At 50.0% G+C, this 23476-nt stretch overlaps 13 protein-coding genes across 13 annotated transcripts; 6 read left to right on the top strand and 7 right to left on the bottom strand.

Moving 5' to 3' along the window:
* Window positions 1-835: 835 nt before the first annotated feature.
* SGN1 (polyadenylate-binding protein) lies at window positions 836-1725 on the bottom strand (the record flags this gene model as incomplete). The annotated part of the gene is made up of 4 exons (XM_041705358.1): window positions 836-979; window positions 1044-1131; window positions 1229-1485; window positions 1654-1725. 4 exons carry the CDS (start codon window positions 1723-1725, stop codon window positions 836-838), a joined length of 561 nt encoding a protein of 186 aa, XP_041557852.1.
* A 711-nt stretch (window positions 1726-2436) lies between these two features.
* VPS29 (vacuolar protein sorting-associated protein 29) lies at window positions 2437-3256 on the bottom strand (the record flags this gene model as incomplete). The annotated part of the gene is made up of 4 exons (XM_041705357.1): window positions 2437-2553; window positions 2630-3043; window positions 3124-3138; window positions 3200-3256. 4 exons carry the CDS (start codon window positions 3254-3256, stop codon window positions 2437-2439), a joined length of 603 nt encoding a protein of 200 aa, XP_041557851.1.
* Window positions 3257-4394: 1138 nt separating this feature from the next.
* On the top strand, window positions 4395-5628 carry APUU_50367A (alanine--glyoxylate transaminase; the record flags this gene model as incomplete). The annotated part of the gene is made up of 2 exons (XM_041705356.1): window positions 4395-4483; window positions 4557-5628. The coding sequence occupies 2 exons, from the start codon at window positions 4395-4397 to the stop codon at window positions 5626-5628; spliced, it is 1161 nt and encodes a 386-aa protein (XP_041557850.1).
* A 771-nt stretch (window positions 5629-6399) lies between these two features.
* On the bottom strand, window positions 6400-7997 carry nemA (Nem1-Spo7 phosphatase catalytic subunit NEM1; the record flags this gene model as incomplete). Its single annotated transcript, XM_041705355.1, has 2 exons — window positions 6400-6545; window positions 6602-7997. 2 exons carry the CDS (start codon window positions 7995-7997, stop codon window positions 6400-6402), a joined length of 1542 nt encoding a protein of 513 aa, XP_041557849.1.
* Window positions 7998-8314: 317 nt separating this feature from the next.
* GCD7 (translation initiation factor eIF2B subunit beta) lies at window positions 8315-10255 on the top strand (the record flags this gene model as incomplete). Its single annotated transcript, XM_041705354.1, has 6 exons — window positions 8315-8382; window positions 8538-8668; window positions 8740-8869; window positions 8937-9232; window positions 9292-10129; window positions 10183-10255. 6 exons carry the CDS (start codon window positions 8315-8317, stop codon window positions 10253-10255), a joined length of 1536 nt encoding a protein of 511 aa, XP_041557848.1.
* Window positions 10256-10796: 541 nt separating this feature from the next.
* Window positions 10797-11357, bottom strand: rps23 (40S ribosomal protein uS12; the record flags this gene model as incomplete). Its single annotated transcript, XM_041705353.1, has 2 exons — window positions 10797-10975; window positions 11099-11357. The coding sequence occupies 2 exons, from the start codon at window positions 11355-11357 to the stop codon at window positions 10797-10799; spliced, it is 438 nt and encodes a 145-aa protein (XP_041557847.1).
* A 538-nt stretch (window positions 11358-11895) lies between these two features.
* Window positions 11896-12654, top strand: APUU_50363A (DUF5315 domain-containing protein; the record flags this gene model as incomplete). The annotated part of the gene is made up of 1 exon (XM_041705352.1): window positions 11896-12654. One exon carries the CDS (start codon window positions 11896-11898, stop codon window positions 12652-12654), a length of 759 nt encoding a protein of 252 aa, XP_041557846.1.
* A 462-nt stretch (window positions 12655-13116) lies between these two features.
* On the bottom strand, window positions 13117-13584 carry APUU_50362S (MICOS complex subunit Mic12 family protein; the record flags this gene model as incomplete). Its single annotated transcript, XM_041705350.1, has 2 exons — window positions 13117-13470; window positions 13564-13584. The coding sequence occupies 2 exons, from the start codon at window positions 13582-13584 to the stop codon at window positions 13117-13119; spliced, it is 375 nt and encodes a 124-aa protein (XP_041557845.1).
* Window positions 13585-14112: 528 nt separating this feature from the next.
* APUU_50361A (mitochondrial 54S ribosomal protein bL17m) lies at window positions 14113-14838 on the top strand (the record flags this gene model as incomplete). The annotated part of the gene is made up of 2 exons (XM_041705349.1): window positions 14113-14328; window positions 14437-14838. 2 exons carry the CDS (start codon window positions 14113-14115, stop codon window positions 14836-14838), a joined length of 618 nt encoding a protein of 205 aa, XP_041557844.1.
* Window positions 14839-15386: 548 nt separating this feature from the next.
* On the bottom strand, window positions 15387-17924 carry APUU_50360S (putative R3H domain protein; the record flags this gene model as incomplete). Its single annotated transcript, XM_041705348.1, has 4 exons — window positions 15387-16755; window positions 16849-16989; window positions 17053-17816; window positions 17874-17924. The coding sequence occupies 4 exons, from the start codon at window positions 17922-17924 to the stop codon at window positions 15387-15389; spliced, it is 2325 nt and encodes a 774-aa protein (XP_041557843.1).
* Window positions 17925-18776: 852 nt separating this feature from the next.
* APUU_50359A (uncharacterized protein) lies at window positions 18777-19790 on the top strand (the record flags this gene model as incomplete). Its single annotated transcript, XM_041705347.1, has 3 exons — window positions 18777-18861; window positions 18915-19050; window positions 19121-19790. The coding sequence occupies 3 exons, from the start codon at window positions 18777-18779 to the stop codon at window positions 19788-19790; spliced, it is 891 nt and encodes a 296-aa protein (XP_041557842.1).
* Window positions 19791-20016: 226 nt separating this feature from the next.
* APUU_50358S (CCDC12/cwf18 family protein) lies at window positions 20017-20610 on the bottom strand (the record flags this gene model as incomplete). Its single annotated transcript, XM_041705346.1, has 1 exon — window positions 20017-20610. The coding sequence occupies one exon, from the start codon at window positions 20608-20610 to the stop codon at window positions 20017-20019; it is 594 nt and encodes a 197-aa protein (XP_041557841.1).
* A 339-nt stretch (window positions 20611-20949) lies between these two features.
* Window positions 20950-23274, top strand: APUU_50357A (pentatricopeptide repeat protein; the record flags this gene model as incomplete). Its single annotated transcript, XM_041705345.1, has 1 exon — window positions 20950-23274. The coding sequence occupies one exon, from the start codon at window positions 20950-20952 to the stop codon at window positions 23272-23274; it is 2325 nt and encodes a 774-aa protein (XP_041557840.1).
* Window positions 23275-23476: the final 202 nt, after the last annotated feature.

Here is a 23476-nt window from a genome sequence, read left to right as displayed (position 1 = left end):
CTATCCTTTCAATGAGATCAGAGTCTGAGCCAAGATGAACTCCCTATGACGACTCCTGCAATGCTCCTATTATAGATCATTAGATCCAGACCGGCCAAGGCAACAGAATTCTCGACCGACAAGTAGGAAAACCCCGGCTGTTATAGCGCGTGTGCGGAGTATTATTACAACCATAATCGAGTCGATCGAGTCAGATACTTCCCCATATCTTTATTCACGGCATTAAGACACTCAGATACCCGGCTCAGCCCCAGTCTGTGGCTTAAAGCATTCATTCGTATGATGTTGTTACGTAGTCTACTCTATACAATACTTGGCGGATTTACGGATTTACCAACAACGCGGGATACGAGAGCCGAAATCTGCAATCTTCTATCTCAGCCAGGAACCGCGATCCGGGCGAATGCTATCAATGGCAGCCTAAAGTTTGATCTAATGGTACAACGTACGACCCGCGCAGATATAAGCCGAAAAAAACCCAAATCCTACTTGGGTAGTCTGTTTATGTATCCCCCTCAAATGGTGGTTTCTCGTTTTTCTCCCAGCCTTTAGCTGCCGGTCTTAAGTTCAGGATAAAGAGGATAGTAGACATCGGATAATCCATTCCGCCATCTTGCCCACGTCGCTGGGACAGGACGGTTAACATACAGTAGTACAGCCCAACCCAAACTCCAAAGAAGACTTCCGTGATAAGTTCGATGCAGAGATCCGCCTTCAACTCCATAAGCTTCACTGAATGCGTGCTTCCTTTGTCGTGCTCCTGCTGATCGACGGGTCCGCTTGAGACTTCTTGGCGCGTTTCTTTGTATCCTACCAAGGTGCGCGTGAGACGTAATTAATAAGGTGCATAGCCTCGTCCGCGGCCTCGATAGCCGCCGCGGTAGCCTCCACGAGGGCCTCCTCGGCCATATCCCCGGCCGCGGCCTCGACCGCGTCCCCGGCTGCCCATACCAGGAAGGTTGGTGCGTTTGGGCGTTACCTGTATATAGTTCGTTAGCACACAGTAATAATAAGGGTCCACCTCAACCGTAATGTCTGCTTACCTTCAGGTTCCTGCCGCGAAAGACACTCTCGTTCAGGACAAGAGCCTGCGCCACCAAGCTAGGCTCGGCAAATTCTACGTAGGCATAGCTATGTCATCAAGTCAGCGTGGTTCCGCATTTAAAAGAAGATCATCTGGGAACAGAAAAATCCAGTTGTATGTGTAGTTCCGAGACGCGGTACGTACCCTTTGGGTTGGCCTGTGTATTTGTCTAGGAGGATTGTAACGCGGTTGATTGAGCCGCAGCTCTGGAAATGCGCCTGGATTTCCTCGGGGGAAGCAGCATAGTCCACATTACCAACGAAGATACTCCGGGCATCGATATCCTCCTTGTCTTCTTTCAGGCTCTCGGATTGTTCGTCGAGTGTAGCTTGCATTTCCCGTAATTTGGCAGCTTCGGATTCCATTTCGGCCACCCGTCGCTTCATGGCCTCGATTTCTTCCTACAGCAGAGAGGGAACATATTAGCCTATACTCGAAAGAATAATTTGAAATAATAAACATTTAATGACACCAGAGAAAGATTCTCAAGCGAAGGCGAACCGGGGCGCGCATTGAGTTCAAGCTCCTTGTTCGCGCCCGCTTCACGATAGAGCCTAGCAATCACTTACCTCATCGTCACCCCCCTCCTCGTGAGTGGCCTCCAGGCGCTCATCCTTGATCTCATGTTCTTCTGTTGCCATTGTTGTATATGGAACAGGCAATGCCTTTCTCTTCTCGAGTCAGGTGTCTTGGGATGAAGCGTGTGCGGGAGCGGAAGCTCTCCACCTGTTTTTGGTAGCGGATTCCGGCAGTAAAATGTCTTAACGTGAACGCTAGCCAAACAGCAGACCTCGAGTAAAGCCCAACTCAAACGAGCGAAAACGGACCGAGTATTTAAGGTAAATGATTGGTGATTAAATATAAAGAAGAGAGATCCTTGTGAATGTGATGCTTGAGTTAGATCGAAACCGAAGCCACTGTTTCTTTTTCTGGTCTAGTGCATTTTGTCATCACAGCTCTACCCAAGGCCCGTTGATGGGGTTCCAACTATTGCATCACTTTCTTTGAAGGAGTAAATAAGACATAACAAAATCACCCCTGCCTTCTAATATATTGTTTATGATAAATTGTTTGATTATTCACACTTGAAGCCCATAAAATATACTCTTAATGCTTTCAAACATTTCAAGTCTGGAAGAAAGATCATCACCGGTTCTTGGCATTATATAGAAACGAAGAAACAGGCGGAGCACATACACTACTACAGAGTAGTACAAAACAGAGCTAATAAATACACTATCGGCAACAGAATTGAATCAGGCGAGAGTAAATATTGATTAATAAGCATTGAATGGTCATAACAGAATCGGTATCTATAGCATATGTACAGAGGGAGCATGGGGAGGATCGGCTCATGAGGATGGTACGCTATTCTTGCGATAAGAAACTTTCTCGACGGCAACTGTCTCAGTGCCGTTGGGATCGGTCTTCAGCTGGTAAACGTACAGCACCAGAACATCACCTTGGATCTATCTGGATGTCAGAAAGGTCGTCCCTGTAACTAGGGATAACTCGGGTGTGTGGCAAACAATCGGTTAGACTTACATCCATCAAACAAAAGCTTGGGGTTGGTTCCTCTCCTTCCGGGCAATACCCTGTGTTCAGAGCTCCGGTTGCACTCCCTGGGTTCACAAAGAACCTGCCCTCCAATTCGAATGCTTCAAAACGGTGAGTACCACCCCACAGCAGTATGTCTACATCCATCTGACGAGCAGCGATAAGTAGCGCATCCGCATCGCCCGACGGGATAATAGTGTGGCCATGAGTGAACCCGATCCGGAGACTTCCATGCGTTACAACTTTCGAAAGAGGGAGATTAGGAGAGTCGACATCGAAATCGCCCTTGACTAATTGGAGATCCGGGGCAACTTGGCGGAGAAACTCGTATGTGTTGCGATCTGTAAGGTTTCCTAGACATAGGATCTGGCCGATCTTGCCTGGTGTGAGGAGCTTGCGGAACTGCGACACTGTCAACAAGAGAACGTTGGGAGGCGGAGGTGGCCGACGACGACGTGACCCGGCGAGTCTGTGCGGCGTACCTTTGCTGGCAGATCCTGAGGATTACATGTTAGCAAATATTATTAAGTACCAGGCGCAGTAGACTTGGTCACATACGGCGGCTCTGTCAGGGATAAAGAGGTCACCAATGACCAGGACCAGGCGCGAGGTCATCCTGGAAAGAGCGAATGGGTCAATGGCGCATTCCAAGAGGGTGCTTTTAACAGGTTGTGGGTAAGAAGCTCCCGCGGAGTGTCGAAAAGTAATGGGTAACTTTTGTTGGCATGCAGCTGTTAGACTGGTTGCTACCTAACGATAACGGTGAAGCTATCGCGGGGAAGCTGGGTCTGTCTGATCGTCAGACTGAAGCCCTGAGCCCTAAACCGCCGCCCGATCTGGATAAGTTCCAGCCTACAGAGTATCTAGACTTTCTTAAGCTACGTTTGAGTTCTTGACTGGATGAAGTGTTTAAAGGCTGGGAAGACAGAATATACCTGAGACGTACCTTGAATTGCTTCACTGAGAAGTTGGAGTATGTTCGTGGTGGAGAAATACTCGCACCATAACAGCGCCTACATGATACAATTCCATTGCCCTTTACGTTCAATAATTGCAGTAGATTGGGAGTCAAGTCAGCGGTCTAGCCAATAAAAGCAGTGCCCACGGACTATACTGTATACTACATAGGTATTCGATATCCTGGGGAACCCGTTGAGCCTCTACCTAGCAATTGGCTGCTTCCGGCCGAGACGGTAGGCTCCGCCCGTTTGAGACGCCTGGAAAAACACGTCGCCGGTGAAGAAAAAAAGAAAAACAGTTGGAGACTTGGAGCCGGGCACGTCTGGAGTCTCCTTATTTAAGACAGCCAGCATCAGACGAAGTCAGAGCAGACCTCAATTGGATTCTCCATCTGAGAGTAGACTCCCGGTGCACATCTATATCAATACACTTATCAGTTTGCCTGTGAAAGCCAACGGGCCGACCAGACACTCCGGCGATCCCCGATCGCGCCCTTGGTTGATTTGGTTCACTCCTACATCATCAATCCAGTCGACTTCCCCGCGGGCTCTCCCGTCGAGAGCCGACCCCTCGGGAAACTCTGGCGCCCACACAGGCATCGCAGCGCCTGAGCCTGATCTCCAGACACCTGGATCAGAGACTCCCGCTGCCGGAACTTAACACCCCATTCTCGACCGAAAGGAACGGGCAGACTCCCGACGACGTCGAATATAAACCACCCGATCGCTCCGCTCCCCCGCTCCATACTTCTTCAACTTCTCAGTCTCAACCCTCCTCGTCCCCTGTTGCCAAAATGTCGACTCAAGCCCCTCACCCCACCCTGCTCATTCCGGGCCCCATCGAATTCGATGATGCTGTTCTTCAGTCCATGGGACATTATGCGTGAGTCTATTCTACGTTTTCGTCTTTACACTTGACTCTTCAAGGCTGAACTAATGCGTGGTTGAATCATTAGCGAGAGCCATGTTGCCCCCGGTTTCGTCAAGACCTTTGGAGAGACATTGGCTATGACCCGGAAGCTCTTCCAGTCTACAAACCCCGCAGCTCAGCCGCTTGTTATCTCTGGCAGCGGTACTCTAGGCTGGGACGTTGTGGCTTCTAACCTCGTCGAGAAGGGCGAGAACGCTCTTGTCCTACACTCCGGTTACTTCGCCGACTCATTCGCAACCTGCTTGGAAACATACGGGGCCAACGCTACACAATTGAAGGCGCCAATTGGAGACCGTCCATCTTTCGAAGCTATTGAACAAGCATTGAAGGAGAAGCCATACAAGGTCGTCACAGTTACCCATGTCGATACGTCCACTGGTGTCCTGAGTGACATCAAGAAGGTTACAGAGGTTGTCCGCCGGGTCAGCCCCCAGACTCTCGTGGTCGTGGACGGCGTGTGCAGTGTCGGCTGCGAGGAGATTGCTTTCGACGAATGGGATCTGGATGTGGTCCTAACCGCCAGCCAGAAGGCCATCGGCTGCCCTCCCGGTCTCAGCATCCTCATGCTTTCCGGCCGGGCAGTTGAGACCTTCAAGGCCCGCAAGACCCCGCCATCCTCCTACTACTCCTCCCTGGCCAACTGGATCCCGATCATGCAGAACTACGAAAACTTCAAGCCCTCCTATTTCGCCACCCCTCCAACCCAACTCGTCCACGCTCTGCACACCACCCTATCCCAGATCACAGCCCGGCCGGTGTCAGAGCGCTTCGCGGCCCACCGCCAAGCCTCTGATCGCGTCAAGGCTGCCGTCGCCGATATTGGCCTGCGGCAGCTAGCTTCCAAGACTGAGAACCAGGCTCACGCCATGACAGCAATCTGGCTCCCCGAAGGTCTGACCCCGCCTGATGTTCTCCCCGGCCTCCTGAAGCGTGGCGTCATCTTCGCCGGTGGTCTGCACAAGGAAGTTGCAACTAAGTACATCCGCTTCGGACACATGGGCGTTAGCATTACAGACCCCGCCCGCGGTGACGTTGAGAAAGCTATCGCAGCCCTCAAGGAATCCCTTGCCGATGCGAAGAAAGCCAAGGGTCTGTAAATGTAGATACTACTAGATAGAATAGCTCAAATCTACAAATTGCCAAATCAATCACGTTCAATCAATGCGCAAATGAGTAATTGATAATAACAACCAAATATACCTAGTATGGGCCTCTTCTACAGAACTTGGGGTCGCTGGTTTTCCCTATCATCAAACGCGGGGCATGATTTCCCGCTGGCCGAGTTCGGAGGCCAGGACATAACTATGACGAAAGTGGACCTCGGGAGCCATGCCGGTTAGAGTCATTGGAGCAAACTAGCCCGGTATGAAGAGCATCATGGATGTCCACTGTAATAACTGAAGAGTATCATGTCGAAGAGCGGTGGGAGCTACTAGGATTGTCACCCAATCAAGTTCGGCGGTTTGCGAATAATAGTAAATCAATCGGGAGGTCTCTCGGTTGGATTACATTGACCGGCAACACTCCCGGCGCGGTAGAACATTAATATATATATATATATATATCCCAAATAGGAAGAGTAAAACCGTCCTGGCTTTATTATTTCGTCTAGGTGATACTCGGCGCGGTAAATATTTCTGAGAAGAGAAGAGAATGGAAGATGAAAGGCGAGAATAAGCAGATACAATTAATGCAACAGTAGTAGTTGAGAAAGGGGGTATGGAAAGGATAATGTTGATAATAATGCTAAACACTCGTCATGCTTTCAAATCAACGGCTTTAGGCTCTTTACAATGCATTAGGTAGTTAGCGCGTGGGATATCAAAGCTGAGGTAAAGTAAAGTTATTGCGCCAGTCAGAGCAGGTGTTCATAGAGCATCAGCTTCTCCTCTACGCAGTGCCAGAAATGCCCGCACGTCGGTGGCATATTGCAGGGCTTCCAGCATTGGGATTAGATGGAGGAGACCATTGTCTGTTGGGTCATTGATCCAGCCCTCGATTGGAATGGCGTTATCTGCGGACCTGCATTAGTGCTAGCTCGAAATAAATAAACAGGAATATCATGCCTACCTTCATGGAAAATATAGCTCATAGGACTGTTATCCAGGATCATCACTTGGCTTAAGTCTGGCTCAACCGAGCTCAAATCTTTGATATAGGCGCCGTTTCGGAATGTACAATGTTGCCTGTAATACCGCGCTTGGAAGTATTTCCGCTCTTGCTCCAGCCAGTCGATGACTGGATCGGCGTATTCTTGAACACTTGCAGTGAAGACAACTAATTTATACCATTTGCAGATTTTGCGTAGAAATTCGTCACAGTGAGGTCGTTTGTGTACATAATATAGGATTGGATGTTGAGGTCCGAGAGTTGTAGGGGGTGCACCAGGTGAGAGAGCAGTCGTCATCGGCGCAGCGAGTTTGACTTCGACCATGTGGCCACTGGACATGCGCCCCCCTTTGGCGAGAGAGTGGATGAGGGTTTCATCCAAATCCAAGACGAGTGTTTTCTGGGGAACCCTGGCGTTCCTACCAGTAGTCGTGTATGACGGGAGGCGGGATGGGATAAGCGGCCGAGGAGGGACAGGTGAATGAGGGTAGCGCGTGACTAGATGTACAGATGGAGACGGAGACTTCAAACTGTCTGGGTCGACAGAAGCTTGAGACCCGTTCCGCGAGGACCGGTCGAGGTCAGCACTCCGCGCCCGACGTTGCCTTTGTCGCTGAAGAGTTTCCTCGTTGTTAAGCTTGATCCTAATGGACCGTCGCGGAGTCGCCGTATCGTTTATCGATTCTTCGCTCGAGGTCTTCTTCGCGGTGCGAGGTCTACTGCTTGTGAGTCCTTTCATAGCTCGACGGTCCCCCTCCGACTCGGAAGTACTTGATGCGATGGAGTCCCGGGACGGATGGTTCCGCAATTTCCTGGTAGAGCCGGAGCGGCGTTTTCCTTCAGCCTGGGTGGCAGATTTCCGTGCCGTACCCGGACCATTTGACGAAGAGCCGGATATAGACCGCTGAAGCTTTCTCACAGGAGTCAATGGCGAGTACCTCCCTGTTGTTTCATCTCGAAAACATTGTGCTACATACACACCAGGTGCAGCCAAAGTTTCTAGAATGAACTTGATCGTTTCGGTGACTGCTTCAAGAAGCCGCTGAGCAATTAGACCCAAGGATCCTTTTGTAGCAAGCGATGGGCTTTTTTGAAGCCCTCGTATTAACGGTGTTTTCTCATCAAGCGTATGTTCATCATAGTTAGCCTCGTCAGCCGGCTCGGACGCATCATCGCCATTTTTCTCCTCGGCACCGTTGGCATGGAAGTTGCTTGCGCTGTAGGACCGAAATTTGGCGAGGTCACCCGGGGCAATCACGGGGGATATGTCCCCTTGAGAACGAGATCGCTGGCGGCTACGCTTCGGATTCGAAGACTGGCCAATGACTCGAGACGACAGAAGATTCAGCGAGTTCATCTTTCAATGCGGCCGACGGGTGCCTGGGCTGGCGCAGGTATCTGTGGCGCGAATCGCAGGAGTTAGCAATCACCGGACTATTCGGAGGTTGGCAGAGACCGCAGCGAACAGGTTGAAGGGGACCACGAGCGATGGAAGGAAATGAAAAGAGTATGAAATATCTTCTTCTGCACTGACCTCAATGCGCCAGTTGACAGCCCGTGCTTCGAAACCACGGCTCCTCCAGCCCTGGGTTCCTGGAGAGCGGACGGAATACAGTAGGATGGACCGAGCGGTGGTTGACAGCTGCTTTAATAGCAGGGAGATAAATCGGAGTGATGAAAGGCAAGCAGGAAGGGAGAGCACAGGGTGGCTCAACTGCGAGGACGGGTCTCGATGAGGAGGAGTAAGGATGGGGTCGGCAGTGGGAGACGGTATGATCGATCTGCTAGTTATGGGGAACGAGGAATGAGGATGCGGTTGGGCCAAGCAAACGCCGCCGCCGAAGCAGCTCCCCCCAAACGGCCAAACTAAAGGCGGGCAAAAAACTCCCTTCACCAGCACATCCCACCCGCTCACAAATTACCCCTCCGCAACAGAACGTCGCTCTCTTGGCTCCACGCCAGTCGCTTCTGCACCTAAAACCTCCGAGCCTTGCGCGTTAAACAGAAAACTCCCCAAGGGAGCCCGAGGTACGCTTTACCGGGGAAAATTCCCGTGTGTCGTGTATCATGACTCAAGAGGCCCGCTAACTGATGTACAGCAGGACATTATATGATTATACACCCAAAAATAATGCCACCCTCATCTGCTCCGTTGACGCCTGGGCTGGCGTCATTCTTGAAATCCCTAAAGACCAACCCGATTGATACATCCATTGATAATCTGATCTCGTGCGTTCCGGCTCTTTCCCCCAGTCTCTTGCCTGCGGCTGCAGCACCAACTAACTGACTTGTTAAGACTTTTGAAGCGGAGACAAATACGACACTCGAGGTCATGCGCGACAGCGACCGCTTACCTGCTACGTAGCGTCATATCTGCATGCAGGACGAGCGATGCCTCTAAACTCATTGAGCGGGTGCAGAGTGTGGGAAGACGGTTGATAGCTGCACAGCCCAGGGAGATGGTGGTCGGGAACATTGTTAGGCGCGTGTTGGGACTGATCCGTGATGAGGCGGAGGACGATAGGGATGGAGACTTTACATTGAGTGAGGCAGGCTCTGAAAGCCAACCGCAGACGCCTCGTGGGGGAGATGGTAAGCCTCTGCCTTTCAATCATGGTAATGAAGCTCCCCAGTTAACGCGAATTTGACAGACATGGATTTGCGTCATGACGGGTCTGATCGAGGTGCCTCAAAGCCGATGTCGTCGTTGGCTGCTCACCCTGTCTCCATGTTCAGTTTGCTCTCTCACCCAGAACCCGAACCCTCATTGCCGGGTACACCAACATCCGCTTCGCCATCTGGACGCCTACCTGGGCACGCCCAAAACAAGGATATTCGCGCTGAAGTTCTAGATGGAATTAACGAGATAATCGACGAGTTGGGCCAGGTGGACGATCAGATCGCCGCCTACGCTCTCGATCACATTCACTCGAACGAAATTATCCTCACACATACATCGTCGACGACGGTACAGAAATTTCTCCTCAAAGCCGCCGCAAAACGGAAGTTTACTGTCATCCACGCTGAATCGTACCCTAACAACCACGAGGCCACCCATGCCACGGTCAGTGGCAACGCCCCGAGTGGCGATGAAATCCTCAGCACGGATTCCTTCCAGAAACCTCTTATTGCGCACGGCATCACAGTGATTCTCATTCCCGACTCCGCAGTTTTTGCTCTGATGTCCCGGGTGAACAAAGTCATCTTAGGCACACATTCCGTTCTCGCTAATGGCGGCCTTGTTGCATCCGCGGGTACCCGCGTCATTGCCCGGGCCGCTAAGGTACACCAAACGCCATGTGTTGTCGTAAGCGGTGTCTACAAACTTAGTCCGGTGTATCCATTCGACTTTGACTCTTTAATAGAGTACGGTGATTCAAGCAAGGTGATTGGCTACGAGGATGGCGACCTTGTAGACCAGATCGATGTCCAAAACCCCCTGTACGACTATGTTCCTGCCGAATTGGTTGACCTCTATATTACGAACTTGTAAGTCCCCTACACCGTTAACCGCAAAAGGAACCGATCTAACTTCTACATAGGGGTGGACATGCGCCATCATATCTGTATCGTATTGTGTCTGACCATTACCGAAAGGAGGACATCAGCTTTTGAGGCAGACCTAACCAATTTAGGGACATATGAAGCTCAAAAAAATTACAAAATCATTTTTACGGGAGATATATGACTTCAGGACTACGCTTACGGCATAAACGGGGTAAAGGCGTCAGGTCCCATCAGGTAGATTGTGCCTTGGAACGTACTATGCAATAATTCCATGTAATACGCGTGGCCTTGATCATATCATTCCGAAGCACATGCGCTCAAATTTCAGATTACGTAGAAACTGTAATGGTGGAATGTATAGTCTTCCCATACAATCTACCCTCCCTACGTTTCCTTACGCGCAAAATATGGATTTGAAGGATTTATTGATTTTAGGGCCCTTCCCGGAGAAATAAAATCATGGCGCCGCCTTTTATGAAGTATATCAATCGTAGTATCTGCAATGGCTCTTGCAGGGTCATCCATCCTGAACCATAATTTCCAGATCCATAGACCATGCCTCCCAATCTTCAAAAGCACGGGGCCCCGGCGACTTAATCTCGGATATCATTCCTGCACCATCACTCGTCTTCCTTCCCTTCGCACCCGTTTACGAACGGGGCTTCTCCTTCTTCTCCTTCCACAGAGCCATCAGACCGACACCAGAGACCTTGACGACCTTGAAACGGACACCGGGAATATCACCCTTGGCCTTACCCTTACGACCGAAACCGGCAAGGAGGACTTCGTCGTTCTCATCGATGAAGTTCAAGCAACCGTCGTTGGGGACTAGAAAGACGTTGTCAGTTGCCATTCTTGAAATCCATGCCCTTGAATGTTTCCATATCCAATCTCCTCTTCAATTCATCGAATAGAACCATTAAAGCGTTCAAGGAAATAGAGGGTACCCACCGAAAGCAGTGACCTTCTTGCCGTTCTTGATAAGCTGGACCTTGACACACTTGCGAATGGCGGAGTTGGGCTGCTTGGCCTCAACACCGACCTTCTCAAGAACGATACCCTTGGCGTGGGAAGCACCACCGAAGGGAGAGGACTTGTAGGCGGTACCGAGAAGGCGCTTCTTGTAGTGAAGATCGGCCCAACGGTTCTCACGACGAGTGTTCGCGAGCTTGCGGGCGGCGTTCAAACCTCTAGGTTGTCCCTTACCCATCTTGTCGGATTATGATCGAACGAAGGTCGACTGTGCGGAGTCAAACGTTAGAAATCTGCTGTCTTGACAATGTGTGGTGTGATCTTGAATTTGGAGTCGGGATATGGTAGAGGTGAAAATCGACTGTGGAATCTCCGGGAAAAAGGAAATATTTCCTTGTGTTGAATTTCGATGACGACGACGATAAACGACAAGAGCGCACTTACCGACTGATGGATATGTACCGAACGGCTGGATGGATGGTTGTCGAGAGTCGAAGGGTTCCTTTCACGGCGGGCGTCTCGCTAAGGTCGGGGAAGGCGAAAATGTTCTGCTGTGCGCCTCCGCCCTAAACAGCAGCTAAGCGAGTCGAGGTCCGGACCGGAAAAACATTCAACGCTCTTCCGATAACGATAACGATAAGGATGGAGCTTGGCACCGAGATGCCCCATCTCTGCTGATCTACTATCCAAGGAAGCTCTGGTTACGTTGTTAGTGTACTATAATGTGAGGCAGCTATCGGAAGCAATTTATCCAGTATTTTGCCGCAGCCACATCAATGGACACCAACCTCAGCCCGGACGCCTTGAGGAAGGTGAGCTCCCAGCGTCTTCCCCCTCCCGCCCTCTTTCAGGGCCCGCCGTCCCATAATGCATCGAATCTGTCGCTTCAACCACCAGTACCTACAGTTTCCGCTCCTGGAGGTAGTCAGCCTGCGACCCATAGCCCACTATTGAGTCGCAGGCGTTCATCACCAAAACCCCTCGATGCGTCTGGTCTTTCTCCGTTTCTATCTCGCACCCAGTCCCGAGGCGAGGTAGATGGCTCCGATGCGCTTTGGGAAGAGATGCAAAGCGCGCTTTCTGATGTGGAAGTCAGTGCAACGGTTCGCGGGCATGTATTTGGGGAAAAGCACTCCGAAGCACTAGAAGAGCTGCGAATGAAGCATCTACGACTTGCGCAGGCGTGGGGTCGGGGTGAAGCTGAAGATGAAGGTCCTGATTCCAAAACTGCTATCATGAAGCCCCAGTCTCCCAAGAGAGATTCGCGGACAGTCGGGGATATGCCTGGGGAAGCGGATGAATCGTCGAAGAATTTGGATGAAGAAACGGAGAAAGACATCCAGCTTGCCCGCGAGAGGCGGGAAGCAAATGATCGGTACTTTGATCAAGTCAATAACAGCGTTTTGGATGTGGTCGCAAAACTAGAAGACGTTGCTCAGGCCATGCGTACAATGGAAGCAGAGAGCAAGGATATTTGGAGTGAGGATGACAGCTTGAGTACCGCTTCTCATTCTACCGTTAATATAGCCGGTTGATCTAACTGGTCGGATTGGGACGACTCAATACTACACCATACGTGCTTGCAATATTCCAAACCACAAGATAAATCAGGGTTTCCTGTCAGCAAACGCTGGGCGCAGGTTTCGACAAAAACAGCATATCCTGCCGTCCGGACGGTCACCTCGCTTCCGACGCCATGTCAAGTTACTTGAATGGTACATATACTATACTCCGAACCAAGGATAACATAACAACGTCCTTGTTTGGGGGGTCATCTGAAGCTTGCTTCAAACAGATATTATTGCACTCATAGGCCACCAATGACCACAATTGTATTCTATTGTACATATACAAGACAAATGGATATATTAAAAAGAAAATTCGACGCTAACCATACAAACCAGGGGTATCAGAAGCTAAATTTCATTCTCACCACAAAGTCCACCACATATGTTTCCAACACACAGGGAGTGCCCGTGCGATGTAAAGGACTATAATCACTCCCTCTTAATAAAGCTCCTAACACCTCCCCAGCCCTCCGCAGCTGCATCCCGCACGTCCTCCCACCTGCTCTCATACGCCTTCCTCGCCAACATTCGGACTTCCTCATTCCACTGATGCTTCAGCCGATCTTTCATTGGAGATTTCGAAGCTGCCAATGCCCTTTCCCTAGACGCAATATCCTCACCATCCTTTGGAAGTAAACGGCGGTCGTATGCGCCTCGAGAAGAAGCTAACCAATCAATCATCTTCGTTTGGTCGCGGATAGAGGACTTTTGTTCGATACGTGTAGAATGATGGACTTGAATCGTAATGTACAGGACTGATGTTGTGAGGACAAAGCCGCTGAACTTTTCCCCCCCCAATCACATTTGTTAGCTAACAGGCCTTGGCTTGGTTTGTCCAAAGGGAAGCCTCCTCATTATCAAATGAGCGTGACATACGAATCCAGTGAAGAATCCCATAATCAAAGCAACTTATGAGGTTCGTAATTGGTAGTGTATGGAATTTGCAGGGTCAATTTAATATCGACCTCAGGCTCCAAAGGTGATCGCAAGGGAGATCCGGACGGTATTGTTGGCGCTTCGCTGTGGGTTTAAGACACGTCGAGTGGAGCGGTAATGAAAGACAAGGCGAATATATCGCAAAAACAGTATATTGATTGCTCGATAAAGGTTGGAAGTTGAAGACTCAGTGGTGCTGGGAGGAAGTTCTGCGGACCAGCCGCGATGCTGCCGTATTCCGATTGGCTGCGGAGCAGAAATTGAATTCCTTCCAACGACTTCACTGCAGCCCAGCAATAATCTTGAACGGACGACAACACCACACTTCAAGACCTCTCGCCCTCTACTCACCTGCGTGTTTTTAATAATTTCATCGGGACGATTTCTGCTTATCGAGTTGAGCTTTCATCCCGTTCCCTTTCCGCGAACGCAGGCCGAAACCGAGTCGAAAGCCCTATTTATTCTCCAACGACAGCCTAACCCTCCATCATGGCCGGAGGTGCAACCAAATACCGACACTTGAGTCGGAAATCCTCTCACAGACAAGCTCTTCTCCGAAACTTGGTTACCTCTCTCTTTCAACACGAATCGATCACGACAACATGGGCCAAGGCAAAGGAGGCCCAAAAACTAGCTGAGAAGCTGATCACCCTGGGCAAGAAGAATACCGAAACAAGCCGGAGGACTGCCCTTTCTACATTCTACGTATGCTTTCCCTTCATATGAAAAAGTAAACGTTGTTGGCATTGGAAAACCGGCACTTTTATACCCATGCTGAGAAACGAACACCACAATTGACCGAATTAATAATAGACTCCCCACGAAATCCTTCCCAAATTATTCGGGCCACTCCGAGAGCGCTACGCCGACCGTCCCGGCGGGTACACCAGAGTCCTGCGGGTTGAGCCGAAAAAGGATGACCAGGCACCCAGTGCGATTTTGGAACTTGTGGATGGACCGAAAGATATGCGGTTTGCGATTACCGCAAAGGCCGTCGCGAGACGACGTAGCCAGGGACTTGAGACGTTGAATGAGCTCACGCTGATGAATGTGCGGAAGGTAACGCAATTTCGCAAGGATGGAGTTGAGGCGTTAGAAAGAGCGATTTCTCGGGTAAAGCTTGATGGGGGCAACGACCGTGTAAAAGCAAAGGCGACGAAGGGAATTGAGGACAAGGCCGAGGTGGAGGTTGATAATGAAGTCGAGAGGAAATAGTGGGAGAATTTAGTGTGTATTGACTGGTTATCCTGTATCTTAGTTAGCATCATGTGTATTCTACATTCTACAATTTCTTGTTCATGACGATAATTCTTCTGTACAAATAACACCTGGTGACACTTTTGTTTTAAGCATTCAGCTTCCTTTCCCGGCTCTAGTGCTTTTTCATGTTTGTCTGCTGTGCTACTGAGTTTAGAATGCAGCAGGCTTAGGGTTCTGGTGCTGGAGGGAACATTGCAATAAGTTGTTCTTTTTTGTCTATGGACACCCCTCAAGTCCTTTCCGATCCGCAAGCTCCTCAACTAACAATGAGTGGCTCTAAGCGCTACAGATTTCACGCCCAGCACATATTATTATATCCACCTTCGCATTGGTTAAGTCGTTGTCCATTTTGTTTATCATCTAGTCTGACGTCCTTTGCAAATTGTCCGCCGATAGTTTATTATTTACCACAATGAGTGAAGAACGAATAGCAATCACCAACCGCGGTAGCACCCAGGTATTGCTACAGGTGGCATAGACTGCGGAATTTGGCCAGACAACCGTTATTGATTCGGTCGTGGCACGCCAGTACCTCCCGAAACAACCAGCGGGCCGTTCTGGGGTGGTGGCGCGGTGTTGTTCGGGTACGAGTTGCTCGCGGAGGTGGCATTCCGGTGCTTCAACTCAAAATCAGATGGGACTTCGGATGGTGGGGGTTTTGGAGGAAGATGCGCAGGAGTCCCGAATTTTGCGATCGAATCTCTACCTCCCTGTATCGGTCCGCGAGACAGGTTTCCGCCGATTTGTTCCTGATTCCACTGGGGCTGGACATTTACCTGCATGGTTGAATATGGGGCCATGCTTGGTGGGACATTGTTGTTTGGAGGCCGGCCGAAGCCAGTAGCACCACCAGGAACGAAGGAACGAGTTTGAGGATTAAACGGAGATCTGTTGAAGTTGCCCTGCAAAGGATGCGAGGCCGCGTGGTTTGGTAACCCAGTATTCAACGGCTGGCCTGGGTATTGCGTGTATGGATAAGGAGCGGCACTGGGCGGTTGTGCTTGGTAGTTTGACCAGGGAATTGGAGCTTGATTTCGATGGGTAGGTTGCGGATACGCCGCTTGGTATGGGGGAGACGACCAGGCTGCAGGAGCGACCTGGAACTGCGCATTATTAGAAACAGGATAGTTACCTATTGCGGCAGCAGGTTTGGCCGGAGCCATTGCGGGTGATTGATTGATGGAATACCCAGTGTAGGGCAGTTGTGAAGTTGGTCCGTTTTGCCAGGGGCCCGAGGCACTCATTTGTGGAGACACAGGAATCGGACAATGCGGCGCAGTGTTCATGTTCACCTGCCCGGGATACATGACACTATTCTGGCTGGGCATATATCCCATATTGGATGGGACTACACCAGGTCCTACCATGTAAGGCTGGCTGGGAAAGGAAGGATCCTGCATGCCCATGTTGTAGGGCACAGATCCGTTGGTATAGTGCATTCCAGGGTAATACGCATTGAACTGAGATCGTGCTTCGAAGCTGTCATCGTGAGGCGTCTTTTGCCTATGTGCCTTTTTGCGTCCGCTAGTAGAGCTTGACCTGGACACGTCCGCGGTAGATTCTCCCGTCGTTTCTGGAGTTTTTGACTCTGAAAAATCACGGAATATCCGCTCTCTGGCTTCTTGGTATTTTACTTCACGTTCCTCCCTAGTGAGAGTCAATCTATCTTTAGCAGATGAGCCCCCGCGCTCTGCATCGTTACCACTATCACCCGCTTCCGACGTAGCTTTCGAAGGAGAGGAGGAGCTTGCTGCTATACTACCTTCGGTAGAAGGGCGCTCCCCATCCGTACGTCGCATGATCTTCATAGCAGGCACTGTAGGTGGCGGAGTCTCGTTGCTGGTAGCATGTATGAGAGATAGTGGAGTAGGTCTGGGTTCATTAGCAACAAGTTCAAATCATCATTGCAAGAAACGAAAGGCACGAAACAGAAATGGTTGAACAAAAGCGGTGATATGCACTCACAGTCGACAGAAAGGAGTCCGATGGAGTCGAACCGATGTGACATTATTGTCTACAAAGTGAGTAAGATGATAGTAATCACCTAACTTGTGCGCAAGCAGCCGGCCGAAGGCGTTAGAGGGGGGCAATTCCAAGGATTGTTCCCTTATAAAGATGTTAGACGACGAAACCGACTGGCTTGTTATGCGGCCCTGATTGTTAACTTACTTGGAGTTCTGAATGAAGCTCCTGACCTTTTCTTCCAGCTTAAGAATCAAAAGACGGTCCTTAGGAGACTTCATAGCTTCAAGCAGCTTCTCATCGGGTTCAGAAGGGAACCCGTGTATGGGCTGACCAGGGAAAGCATCGGGGTTGGAAACAACAAAGTTGTTAGCCATGGAGTCGGTTGCAGTTGGACCGTTCGCTCGTTGGGAACCATCGTTGAAGATAGAAATCGTATTGTGGGAAGGCATTCGCAGTCGTTGGACGTCTCGGAAACGAGCCCCAGATTCTGATCCAGTTAATGAATTCGGTGCACCCGATGCATGGCCAGAAAGTGACTCTTCCTCATCTATGGCCTGCACGCTGGCACTGTCATCGGGGCGCAGAGAATCTTTTTCGTCCATTGCAAAAGTTGTGACCGATGCCAGACTTTTTGAATCGAAACTTGTTGGTTTAGTTGAGGAGTTTGACAGATGAGTGCGATCATCTTCGAATGAATCTTCCCGCCTCAAAGACCCATCCCCTTGGCCCTCTATAGAGAACCCGGTATTCCCCTGGTTCTTCTTTTCTGAGATATTGGCAGAATGGACGGCTTTCGACAACCCGTCAATATCTCGATCGACGGCGGAATCTGGGCTCTCGTGATTGGATAAAACACCAATGGAGTTTTGTTGTTCGGAAAATGACGGTTCATCATGAGATGGAGAGTCGTCTTTCTCGTCTGAGGTTTGTGGTGTTTCCAATTTCAATGGTGGAGCTAAAGCAGCAATCTGGTACTGATGTGAGAAGCGTGCTACACGGTTCAAGTAAAGACGCAGTGGGCATACCTTTGCAAATGACAGACGATGTCCGTCTCTTGGAGACGATTGCGACGTCATTATCACGGAGGCGCTCTGTTAAACGTTTCGAAGGGGTCCTTTTACAATTATTCTCGAAAGTGTGATTGTCGAACAGGTACGGATGAATTGTATAAGGCGAAACCCGACGCGGTAAAATCGTATAAGCGAGTCAACGCCTTGCGGGATTTCACGGCGAAACCGAAATTCGAATGGAGAAAAGGCCACTAAGAGATCCCACTTCACACAAGCCAAAAATAAAAGACGACATATCTTGAGACAACGTAGTTCGCCATAAGGAAGGCTGTAAGAGGTCAGACCACCACGACTCATGCTTGTATTTGTTGGTGTGGAAAAGGAGTGCCAATGCGGGATAGCGCAACGAAGTAAAGCGCGCATGAAAAAGAGTAAACTCACACGGCTGTCAGAGGGAATTTGTCATGACCTTTTGCCAGTATTCCTAGTTCAAGAGGGGAGCTAGGTCTAGGTTCCAGTTCAGGCAGGAAAAGCTCCAGGAAACCCAGTGTCGTTGGTCACGACAACCCTACTTCCAATAAAGTAAATCGAAAGGTCGGTAGTTCAGATATAGCAGCTTCGGGTGGAGCTGCTTTTTTTGTCGTCTCGGCTGGCAGGAAGAGCGAGGTCGACGAACAGACAAAGGGAAGCCAGATGGAGGATCGGGCGCGGGCTTTCGCTTATCAGACTTTCGTGGGCCGCAGAATTGGGTTAGCCGCGCGCTTAGCTTCGACACTCCGCAGCGTATCTACCTGGAGAGCCGCGAAGAAGCCTTTGAAAGAATCTATGCTCGCTGTATTTTCTATGTTCTCGCCTGCTAATTGAGCTGGGCTTATCCTATCCATTTCATATTCACGCACAGCCTCGTACTTTGTGCTAATGAATCGTTATCGAAATGCCCCCGGCATGAGGGGCCCTACAAAGGCGACTGCTTCTACTCTTTGCCAGAAATGCTTGAAACGAGATATGTGTTTAGCTCCAAGCTCTTCCCATAATATTTGCTGACTTACTATTTACGGCACTATAGTTATGAATGCAAAGCCACCGCTCAAGAGCGACCCTATATGGCTCGTCCGTCTCGTACTCAGCAACTACAAAACCCGAGACTACGTCCGCAGCTTACGACGGATGTCCCAGAAGATGCCAAACGCACGTAAGTCCGTCATAGTCTCTTGATTATGGAGTGTTACCGCAAGTGGAATGATTTCTCACAGCAAATCCAGGGAGGGTACTGCAGACTCTCTACTGGCGCAACGCGAGCAAGAGCGCGGTCGTAAAAGAGATCTTCATGAATTAGACCCTCTGGACAACCGTGGTCAGGCGTCAAAGCGGTCTCGGTCAATATCATCGCATTCTGCGAGCTCCGTGTCTACGATCTCTACAAACCGGTCACGCTCACGGTCACCCCGACGTGAACGGTACGACGAGAGAAGGGGAGAAACAGGGTCGAAATCACAAGAAGCCCAGTCGTGGTCAAGAAAGAGGCGACATAGCAATTCATCTTCTGGTTACTCGGTTTCGTCGAATTCATCCAGAGAGAGATCGCACACACGTTCACCGGGAAGGAACATTCGGCGAAGGCGTCGCGAATCGAGTCCGAAGGAACGAGGTCGGGCTCGCAGCCTTTCGCGTGATGGAAGTCGCAGAGAGAGAAGTCGCAACCATGACATGGACAAAGGCCGAGGTACAAGGGGGAGACGGTCTATGAATGGGGAGACCGACCTCGACCAAGGCTATGCAAAGCAGTCATCTTCGATGAACCAACCAAACACATCCCACGACGAACGAGGACTAGATGAAAGGAATCGCGCTCCGCCGCCTCGACGCGAGCGAAGTCTCAGTCCTTATAGCAAGCGAATTGCTTTGACACAAGCCATGAATATGGGCCGTTAATGTAGCAAAGGTGTTTGGCGCAAATCACGGGGTCCAGGAGGAAAATGTATAGATACTGGTCTTTTTTGATATTAATATGTGTATTCGATATCAATTTTTTATGTCATTGTAATCAACCCCCTCAACGCCGTTTCAATGCCTAAACCCCAACAGTGAGCGCCTATAAACAATATACAAGAGAGAGCGTGATCAAAACGGAGCCCTCACAATCATCTGGGTATCAAAATCAAGCCAGTTCATCCTCGTCTTCCTCCTGCTCACGGACATGGATGCCTTCCACAAGCATATCCCCCTCGATACCAACTTCCTCTCCGTGGCTGTTCCCATTGGCACCTGTGCCCTTCGCTTTGGCCGTACGCTGAGCATCCTCTATTCGTTGTTTCACAAGCTTTGCGATTGCATTCTGCGTCCTCACATTCAAGACCTTCATTTTCTCGTCCAGATCTCGCTTTAAATCCCAGTTGGGCTTCTTGGGTTGCAGTTTGAAAAGGTCGATTGGCTGCTCCGCATCTTCATCCTTCTTTGCTTGCTCTGCGATCTCCTTTGCAATTTCCTCTGCCTGTGATTCAAGAGTTATTTGTCCGTCGATCGGTGTTTGGTCAAACCCCAGCTTCACTCCACGGGTTTCCGCGTCATAGTTCCGACCGGAAAGATACTTTTTTGTAACGTCGGAAAGTTCGTTTCGAGGCTCATCCTCCTGTTCGGCCGTTTCTACCTCCGTCTCGGGCTCTGGCTGCTTCCGCTTGAGCGCTGCAAGTTTCGCTAGACGAGCTTTTCGTTCCGTTGCGGCAGCATCGAGAGATGCATGGTTGGAGGACATGTCGGTACGTGGGCGGCGGCGGGCGACTTTATTGTTGATCCTGGTTGCGGGATTTGGTCCGACGGTGTAATGTGATTATGGATTCGTAGGAAGTCTGACTTTTGTGGAACTTGCTTATGGTCTTGAGATGCGGGCTACTCGATGTTCATGTACTAGCCACCGCCGGACCCACCGGCCAGAGTTTCCGGCAAAATTTCATGGCCTCGGGGACGCACCCACTCGAATGCCATGATACATACCAACATCCCGTTCTGTACGCCGTCGCCGTCGCCTTCACACGAAACCCTGCAAACCCAAGCCACAGACCGGCGATCAATGTATCCGACTAAGCGATTCTGAATGTCATTTTGTCCGCATCGCCTGCCGCTCTTTCGCCTCCGCACTAGGTCACCCTCTTGTTTTGCGGCACAGAGGCTCCGCGCGATCGACTATCAGCGACGGAGGTCCATAGGAACAAGAAGACTTAGTGAAAATGCTCCGAAATCGAGTACCGTGACTGTCGACGACATTTACGATGGCTTAGGGATTTCGGCAGGCCAGAGTTCCGTTTCTTCAGATGACTTTGTTGCTGGCTCGTTTACGGACACCAACAGGGAATCCAGTAGGGACACTGTGGAGCCAGATGTGTATAGAGAAACTGGGAAACTCACAGAACTCACAGCTCGATCCCCGCTATATCCGGACTTCGATGTCCTGCAAAGCCGGATACCAAAGACTCGTTATTCTCGAGATGGACCCGTGCAGAAAGGCGCCAAGAATTTGAGTAGGAAGACAGTGGATGAGGTTATCGAAACCGGATCGAAACCGTTGAACGCCAATCCCAGAAAGATCCATATGTGGAGGGCTGCCCGGGACAAGATATTCGCAGCAAGATTGCTTCAGAAGAGCTCGCGAATCTCACTAGAATTCAATGAAGAGGATAATTCTCTATTGAACATTTTGAAAGCAGACCCCGACAATGCTTTCCGCAACAAATGGGCGTCGCTGTTGAGACACGACAAGCTTCCTCACTGGCAGCGCTTATCGCTGTGGTTGTTATATCACTCGCCTGAGTTTGTGCCAGACTTCTTACGGATCACTTGTCAAGATACCGACAAACCGAGGCTTATTTTCGTGACTGACTGCATTCGATTCCTTTTAAAGCTTTATCCTGATGTTGTGGATCAGTCACTTATCACAATTTGCTTGCATCCGGACAACTGGCCCATCCATCAATTACCCCAAAAGGCGGTTCGAATCTATGTCGAAAACTCGGAACGCAATGCCGTATACTACGCTTGGTCCATCGCGCGCGAGAAAAGGATGATTCTGACACCCGAATCACTTCTATGTTTTATGAAGCGCTTTACGGAACTTGGTGACATCGACAGTGCTATTGAAGCTATTCGAATGGTTCAAAATATGGAAAATCCGGAATTTTCTATGGATTCAGAAGCCGTTATTCGCCATTGCTGCAAGCTGCTCACGCTTGACTCCGTTGTGGGCGATGGAAGCGAGCGCAATTTTCGCATACTTCCGAAGCTCCTTCAGCTGGGAGTTCAGCCCACTCGCGATTTGATGAACGTCGTTCTTTCGAATGCGTATAAAACTGGCGACTCTCAGCTCGGGCAGGACATATTGAATTACATGCAAGCCCAAGGGCTGAAATCTGACTCTTATACCTACCTAACCTTACTCACAAATGCTGTTGGCGCGGGCGATAGCCAACGCCTCGAAGCCTTGCTGCAAGAGATCCAAATCAAGGAAGAACTGCACCGCAACCCCTGGATCATGAGCAAGGTTCTCCATGCGCATTTCCTTTCTATGGTCAAAGAAAACGACTTCACTGATGACCCTAACGCCTTTTTCTACTCCATGCTAGCCATGTATAATCGATTGCATGATATCACCCCACTAAAAGAGCTCTCTGTCGTTCCTTATCACTATAACCCCCCGAGCGGGAGCGGCGATTCCCCGCCGTCCGTTGTTGCTTTATATATTGTTATTTCAACATATCTTCGGTGTGTGAAGAGTATTGTGAATGTGGAACATGTTTACTCGCGCTTTCGGCAGCTCGTGTTGGAGGGTCATGGAACGATTGCTCCGCTCGCAGCAACCGATCACACCTATAACGAGTTTTTGGTAGCATTCCGAAATGACCCTCGAGGGCTGCGGCCTGCAGTGCGTCTCGTTGAAGACATGCTAAGTTCTGTTCCCAAGGACGCTCCTACCACCAAAAGAATTGCGCCGATCGGGGTTGAGCATGCACCGCCAAGTTCCCAAACCTGGAATATCCTGATGAGTTGCTTTGTGTTCAACAGGCAACCTCATGCTGCTGATAAAGTGAAAGCAATGATGGGCAAGCATGGAGTACCATGTCTCATCGATACTTGGAACATGATCATCAACAACCATGCCAACTCCCAAAACGTTCCCGCACTCGCGCAAGCAATCAAGCAGATGGAACTCGAAGGCTTTACACCGGATAAATATACACACAATTCCCTGCGCTTTCTGCGAGATCCAGAACGACTTTGGGCTGCCGTCGAGGAATTAGACCAGGGTCCCGATCCAGGTTCCGGAGTTGAGTCATCCAGTCAGGCCGCTGCGAAAGAGCCAGATAGCGTATCGTTGCTTGATCAGGGTCTGCAAAGATTGAAGGACAGTATGAAGGCGAAAACATGAGATACCTGTCACTTTTCTCTTTTCCTTTTTATCCCTGCCTACATCGGATCATGGGTTATGTTGTGCTTTGCTCTTTAGCGTGGACAATCGGTTTTCAGCACCTTGAATAGGAGTCAATGGAGCATCGGGATATAGAACAGATACACATGTGTATAGTTGCTATTGTGAATTACCATTTTTGTACAATAATGATATACTATAT

Source organism: Aspergillus puulaauensis, chromosome 5, assembly GCF_016861865.1.
Source record: "Aspergillus puulaauensis MK2 DNA, chromosome 5, nearly complete sequence".
Taxonomy (NCBI): Eukaryota; Fungi; Ascomycota; class Eurotiomycetes; order Eurotiales; family Aspergillaceae; genus Aspergillus; species Aspergillus puulaauensis.
This window is presented reverse-complemented; position numbering and strand designations above follow the sequence as displayed.